This window comes from Lipotes vexillifer, unplaced genomic scaffold (genome assembly GCF_000442215.2).
Source record: "Lipotes vexillifer unplaced genomic scaffold, Lipotes_vexillifer_v1.1 scaffold884, whole genome shotgun sequence".
Classification (NCBI taxonomy): domain Eukaryota; kingdom Metazoa; phylum Chordata; class Mammalia; order Artiodactyla; family Lipotidae; genus Lipotes; species Lipotes vexillifer.
Window position 1 is genome coordinate 239,783 of NW_006789227.1, and position 7,395 is coordinate 247,177.

Genomic DNA, 7,395 nt, shown 5'->3' on the forward strand with positions numbered 1-7,395 from the left:
AAATGGAGCATAAGCAGAGAGGAAAAGATGTGAAACAAGGGACAAATGCCCAGAATGTTTCCCAAAGCCCTGTGAAATAAAGATGTTCTCTTCCACCAAGTCTTGTCTATTTCACAATGTTACCACACCAAACCACACATACGCAAAGCTCCACAATCTTTCAGATGAAGAGAATTAGTCAAAAAAAAAAAAAGTGTGAAACGTCTGTTACAAATATTAAGGAAAACAGGGAGCACATACCAGACCTTTAAGACTCTCTAAATGCAAGCCAACTTTAAAACCCTTTTGCTGTGAGCTGCTAAGAATAACAAAACACTGCCCTCAAATGAGGCCACAAGAATACCTTTCTAAACCTATCTTATTATAAGAGCAGAAGTCCTGTAAATTATACTTGTTTCCTGCTCCCAGGAACTGTGGTGCTTGACTTCCATTTTGTAAATAACAATAAAATTAATGAAGCCAACTCTTCCAATTTCCTTGAGAAAGACTACATAAGTGCATGGGTGTGTGTGTGTGTGTGTGTGTGTGTGTGTGTGTGCGTGCGTGTGCATGTGCGCGCGTGTGTGTATTACCCACAAGCCAGAAGGTAAAAACCAGGTACAGCCCCAAGCCCTGCTCTTCAACCCTACATACACACGATGTCCCTAGAAGAAGCGGCCGATGTGTGTGTGCACAGCAGACCCCCTTTCCCTGTCACTGTCCAGTCAGCAGCATTTCACAAGGCAGAGTCTGGGCACCTCTTCCTCTCTGGCAAGGGAAGGAGTCAGCAGATGAGGAATAAGTAACCACCTCAGTTTAAAGAATTAGAGGCTTAAGTCTTTTAATATTTAGGAAAGTATTTTAGATTAACAAACAAGAGCCAGTGATAACATAAGAAAGGAGTAACACCACCTTACTTCTATCTATCACCCTTCTCACAAGATAAACTTGTCTAAAATAAAATTTCTATCACCTGCTCAGAGACCACTGCAGGTTTGTAAGAACCAGAGATTTCATATTTTGCTACGTTCCCAACTTTTTATGTTTTGGGAACACAGAAACAATTAGCCAACTAAAACCTAACACTTCAGAAATGGCAGGCTTCTACGAACCCTGGAATAGAGCTGAGCCTCAGAAGTGAAGCATGAATTCATCTGCAATTAAAAGAAGGCATTAGGGGCTTCCCTGGTGGTACAGAGGTTGAGAGTCCGCCTGCTGATGCAGGGGACAGGGGTTCATGCCCCGGTCCGGGAAGATCCCATATGCCGCGGAGCGGCTGGGCCCGTGCGCCATGGCCGCTGAGCCTGCGCGTCCGGAGCCTGTGCTCCGCAACGGGAGATGCCACAACAGTGAGAGGCCCGCATATCACACAAAAACAAAACAAAACAAAACAAAAGAAGGCATTATCTCTTCACCTAGGGGACGGTGCTGAAATGGCCTTACCTCTGAGCCCTGCAGAGCCCATCTGGGCCTTCTCTTGTTGGTACAGATCTCTCTGCTGCTGGGTGAGTGTCAAGGTCTGCCCTTTGCTGTGATATGTAGTACAATACTTAATCACCTGTTCATAAGCACCCTTCATAAAACAAATCTCTGGTCTGTCCTAAGAAGAAAAAACACAGCAAATAAATTCAAGTTAATTTCAATTTGTATATATCTGCCATTGGAATCAAAAACAAGTGGCACGCATTCCCATAATCCCCAGGGAAGTTACTCAAGCCTAAGGCTTTGAACAGCACTTGAACTCTGAAGATTAAAAGCTCACATGGGAGTTTTCTGCATCCTCTTTAGAACACAGCATCTACTCCACACCCTCAGCCCCACAGTGAAGGCAAGGCTACACTCAGCTCCGCACTAGGCACTCTCAGCTCACAATGTAACAGGAAAGGGAAAAACATCTAACGTCAGCCCACAAGCAATGGTTTAGGCTTTCTACTACTGCTATTATATGTATACACGTGACCCCATTTAATTCTCACAACCACCTTGTAATTATGGGTATTATCAGACTTTATTTTTTACCCTAGTAAAGTAATAAACAAAAACTTGCAATGAAAACCCACAGTCCCCTGCCCAAAACCTCCTCACCTCCAGTCCTACTCCACAGAGGCAAACCAATTTTCTTTATAAATTTATTTATTTATTTATTTATTATTTATTTTTTGGCTGGGTTGGGTCTTCGTTGCTGCGCATGGGCTTTCTCTAGTTGCGGCGAGCGGGGGCTACTCTTCGTTGCGGTGCGCATGCTTCTCATTGCGGTGGCTTCTCTTGTTGCGGAGCACAGGCTCTAGGCGCGCGGGCTTCAGTAGTTGTGGCAAGCAGGCTCAGTAGTTGTGGCACACGGGCTTAGCTGCTCCACGACATGTGGGATCTTCCCGGACCGGGGCTTGAACCCATGTCCCCTGCATTGGCAGGCGGATTCTTAACGACTGCGTCATCAGGGAAGCCCTTAATTATGTTTTTATTGCTACTTGTTCACTAAACAATTTTATACTCTGTCTACTGTGACAGGTGATCATATGGCCACCCCCACTATCTATTCCTTCTCCTCACTGTTATAATACATGCAGAGCAAAACTCACCGGTATTCTGCTCACTTTCTAATTCCTCACTGCTGAGCCAAGTGGCCACCAGAGCAGTTCACAAATGCCCCAGCTCTCCTTGGAGGCACACGGTAGAAATGTATTTCCCTGCACTTCTTACCACTTTGAAGTCAGATGTGATTTGCTTTGGCCAATAAACATGAGCAGTACTTGTGTCACTTCCAAATGGCAATTTAGGAACCAGTGCATAACGTGGTCCTCCTCTGCCTTGGTACGACAGTGTGAGCTCACATTGAGAGGAGCGTCCATCTCTGTGGTCCCCAAGTGAGCAGTAACCAGATGTTACGGGGAAACAGGCAGTAGAAAGGTACGATGTTGTTTCCATGACCTACAGAAGCTCAATATATTTCTTCCTGTTCAAGTTTTATCTTTCATAAAGTTAATAACTGTCTCTTTTTTTATTTGCTTAGTTTTCTTTACACCTGTTACTCATTATTCCCAAGCTCCTCCATGTCATATAAAGCCCTTCTCAATGTATTTTTCACATGATCCAATAAGTAGGTGAGCCATTACTCTCCCATATTATGACTGAGAACTCCCTCCTCAGACTGTGCTCTCCCTTCCTTTTCCAGTGTGAGCTGGCTCATTTCCAGGCTTGCTGCATGACTGGCATCCAGGAGCTTCCCTTCACCCCTCTGCTGGTTAGAACTCACGAGGTTCTAAGTCTCCCTGTTCCCTGATTTATACCCTTACCTTGGAATAACACATCCATCAGTATCTAAGAAAAGCTGTGTGGGCTATACACTTCGAGGCTTATTTGGAAACATTTTTATTTTACCCCCACATATGTAAGCTCAGCTGGGAAGAGATCGCCTCTCAGTTGAAGGCTTTCCTCCATCATCTTCCAGCCTCCAGTGTGCAGTGCCGCATTTGGAAAGTCCTAAACTTTGGTGTAGGACCTCCTCCCCCTTGCCCTTCCTCCCACCCCACAATCTCTAGAAGCTTTGAGAATGCTAAGTGCCCTCAAATTACTTGATCGTGGGCCTTGGTGTGTTTACTCTCTCACCTCCACCCCTCTTTAACATACACATTGTGCCGAGCAGCTGGTGGGCAATTTTATTCTAGAAGCTGAAGTTCTTCCTCTAGAAAATTTCCCCATGTTATTTGCTAAAATGTTCCCATTTTCTGTCACCACTACTAGGTGGATATTGGATCTCCTACATCAAATCTCTGATTTTTACACCTTACCTTTTATATTGTCCACCTCTTTGACTTTTCTACTTTCTGATAGATTCCTTGACTTTATTTGAAAAACATTCTATTTAAAGTATCTTGTCAGTTTTTACGGTCTTTGGAAATTTTCTTCAGCATCCAGCACTATCTTTGTTTCTCTGAGACCCTTTTCTCTGTTGGCTTGGTCTGTGTCTTTCATACTGAAGGCTTTCCCCAAGTATCTCGCAATCCCTGTCTGTCCATTTACATTCAAGACCAAAGCAAATAAAGGTCTAGAAACTCCATGGGCACTGCACGGTTTATCAACTGGTAGCCCTCACAGTAGAGTGACAAGACGAAGACCAGGAGCAGGTAAACTCTACCAATGAACAAAGAGCTTATTTAGGACTACTCCATACTGTAGGGATCTCCCCGGGACCAGTCAGCTTCTCTAAAACTCTTCGATCTTCTGACTTGGAGAATGAGGATATGGAGATACTTACCTGCAAGCATTCTGAGAAAGTGGAGTTAGGACCTAGGACAATGGCTTGCCCTTAATCACGCTGTGTTTAGTCTTAAACCTTAATTCTGCCTTCCACTCTTGTCCCCAAGATGACATTTCTGGTCTGGCCTCAAGAAAGCAGGAAAGTAAGTGGGGGAGTTCTATTGGTTCCTTATTAGAATTTTAACCTGCTCTCCTCTTTTTAGCTCCATGCCTTAGGCCCCACCTTCAAAGATACCTGTCCCCCTAAGTCTTTCCCATACTTCCTCTTTTTTTTTTTTTGGTACGCGGGCCTCTCACTGCTGTGGCCTCTCCCGTTGCAGAGCACAGGCTCCGGATGCGCAGGCTCAGCAGCCATGGCTCACGGGCCCAGCCGCTCCGCGGCACGTGGGATCCTCCTGGACCGGGGCACGAACCCGCGCCCCCTGCATTGGCAGGTGGACTCTCAACCACTGCACCACCAGGGACATACTTCCTCTTTTTTAGTTCATCTTTTATTCGTTGGTTGTCATCTTGGTAGGTTCCAGGGAGAGAGCAGAGATAAATGCAGATTGTCATGTTCAAATGAAAGTCCTCTAAATACAAACTAATTGAGCCTGTGGCTGTGTTTTGTTTGTTTGTTTCTGGCTGCATTGGGTTTTCGTTGCTGCCCGTGGGCTTTCTCTAGCTGCAGTGAGCAGGGGCTACTCTTCTTTGCAGTGTGTGGCTTCTCATTGCGGTGGCTTCCCGTTGCAGAGCAGGGCTCTAGGTACGCGGGCTTCAGCAGTTGCAGCACGCAGGCTCAGCAGTTGTGGCGCACAGGCTTAGCTGTTCCGCAGCATGTGGGATCATCCCGGACCAGGGCTCAGACCCCTGTCCCCTGCATTAGCAGGCAGATTCTTAACCACTGTGCCACCAGGGAAGTCCCGTGGGGCTGTTTTTAAACTGGTACATTTTTCATATCTGTGCCAGGCTGACCTCTTCTAGATCCTGAGTCAGGTCAGCGGGTTTGGGTTTTGTTAGTTAAATCTGTTGATTTTGTTTTCTAAGAGAAACTCTTCAAGTCAGCAAATGGAAAGAATAATCACGCCCTTTCTATACTTGTATCCCGCCACTCCCTACCCCTACCCCCAACTGAAAAGAGTCAATGTACAACTTTGGTGAGGTTAGATTCAAAATTGCTGAAGTCAAATCTTCGAACTTTACATGAGCCACATTATCTTGAAGTAGTGTGTGATCATATATAAAATCTAAAGATATACACCTTCCAAATAAACTCATATACATATTCTTGCTATGTAACTATATAGACAAGGGACATCAGCTAAAAATTACCTAACTCTGATGCAATTTTTGAAAGCTTTACATTACAAGGTTTAAAGTAACAGACATTTTATTTTTATAGTTTTGTTTCCAACTGTATCCCTTCCCTGAAGTTTATAAAAGTTCCTTTAAAGACTAAACAGAAATCTTTTTTCCCCTCATCATCAGAGTTCCTGGCACAAGTTCAATGTTGAGCAATTTAAAACCAATGTTTCCTACTTATTATGGGCAAGGGGGAATCCTCTCACTAATTCCCATCTACAGAGATGTAACTGGTTTCTAATGTTTGCTCACAGGTAAAAACACATAACCGTTTATTAATTCCTAATAAAGAAAATGTAAAAACAGCTATATATTTTTAAGGCCAAAGTAAGTGTAAGCATCAAGCTGGTAATAGCAATTATGAGTGATAGAATTATACACTGTAGATAACTACTGTACATAACTCTTACTGCACTGTGTAAAAATTTCTAAAGCACCCAGAGATAAGGTAGTAGCTTGAAATATCAGTGCATTTCGCTTTGTCAGTTTGTAAGCTGGATCAACTAACATGAATTATACACATTTGGTAACCATGTTTCCACAAAACAATGTAGTTTTTGTTCAGCCTGAAGACAAGACATTCTTCAGTGGAAAAACACAGACAACAGACAGCAGAAACCTGTCATCAAGAACAAAAAAGATGTTGAAAGGCTGATGTCACAATCTCCAGGAGACTGAGACCAGGCTCCAGCTCATTTGAGCTGTTTGCTCACGCAGCAAAACTGACATGTCTATGCATAAATTCAAAGAGAACATGAAAACAACCAGGGATGAGTGTACTATGAATCACACACACTTCAGAGCTGGTCTGTGTTATGCTCAATGACTGCTTAAATCTAAAGATGGATAATAAATGAAAAACAGTAATCTAGTTAAACAACACAGAGTAAGTTTTCTATAAATGGAAGGATACCTGCTGTGTTCGGTGCACACACTTAACAGCCATCCACTTCTGCTCAGAGCTAAAAGGGTATTCAGCTTTTCTGATATAATCCTGTTGAAGTCCATCAAGACCCATCTATATGGCACAAAAGGAAAGTTAATTCTCACCAACACGTGACTACTTTTTCCTTTAACAAAGAAACAAGGGTCATAACTTTGTAGGGAGGCTGGCTAGAGATACCTGGATTATTTTTCAAACAGCTGTGCTCCATCTATACCTACCATATTTCTCTGAACAGCAGCACACATGTTCAACATGAAAGCCTAGGTGTTTGATAAAGTCTAGGGCATGCTATTGAACTACATACAGAGCAAAACTTCAACACTGACTATATTAAAATCTCAACTGGCTCTAACTCTGGAAGGAAGCAGGATAACAAATAAAGGTGCCCAGCCAATACATACTTTATAATCAACAGAAGCTTCAGATTCAACTCCTCGCTTCTCTGGGATTCGAATTTACCCTGCCTGCTGCTGCCATGCTACTCCCTTTTGCCCCACCCCTTGACATGCCGACTACTACCAATGGCATGTAGCTCTTCTCCTTCCTTACCCTTTGCATTTCCCACCAAATATTCAAAAATATTCTTTAAACTATTCAAAAACCTGGCTTATTCCTTTTTACTGTCTACTGAGACATGTTCAGACTCTCCTTCCTAGCTTTCAAAAATCCTCCAGTAACCCACCATACAGCCTACTTAACCACCCTCGGAGCCACTCAAACTGTTCATTTCATCCGGGTTAACCAATTCATAAGCCACAATCCAGTCCATGCTTTTTTATTTCTCTGCTTTTATTCTTGCTCTTTCCCTAGTTTATCCCCCGACACCCAACTGAATCCTTCCTCCCCTTATAAAGTCCCAGTCCCAAGTCGAA

General features: G+C 43.5%; 1 protein-coding gene across 1 annotated transcript in view; it reads right to left on the bottom strand.

Annotated features, from left to right (window-relative positions):
* The window catches only part of ATP2C1 (ATPase secretory pathway Ca2+ transporting 1), a 121,642-nt gene that overhangs the window by 37,684 nt on the left and 76,563 nt on the right, over positions 1–7,395 (bottom strand). The window contains 2 exon segments of the mRNA XM_007462421.1: positions 1,423–1,579; positions 6,491–6,595. Coding sequence (XP_007462483.1) covers positions 1,423–1,579; positions 6,491–6,595 — 262 coding nt within the window.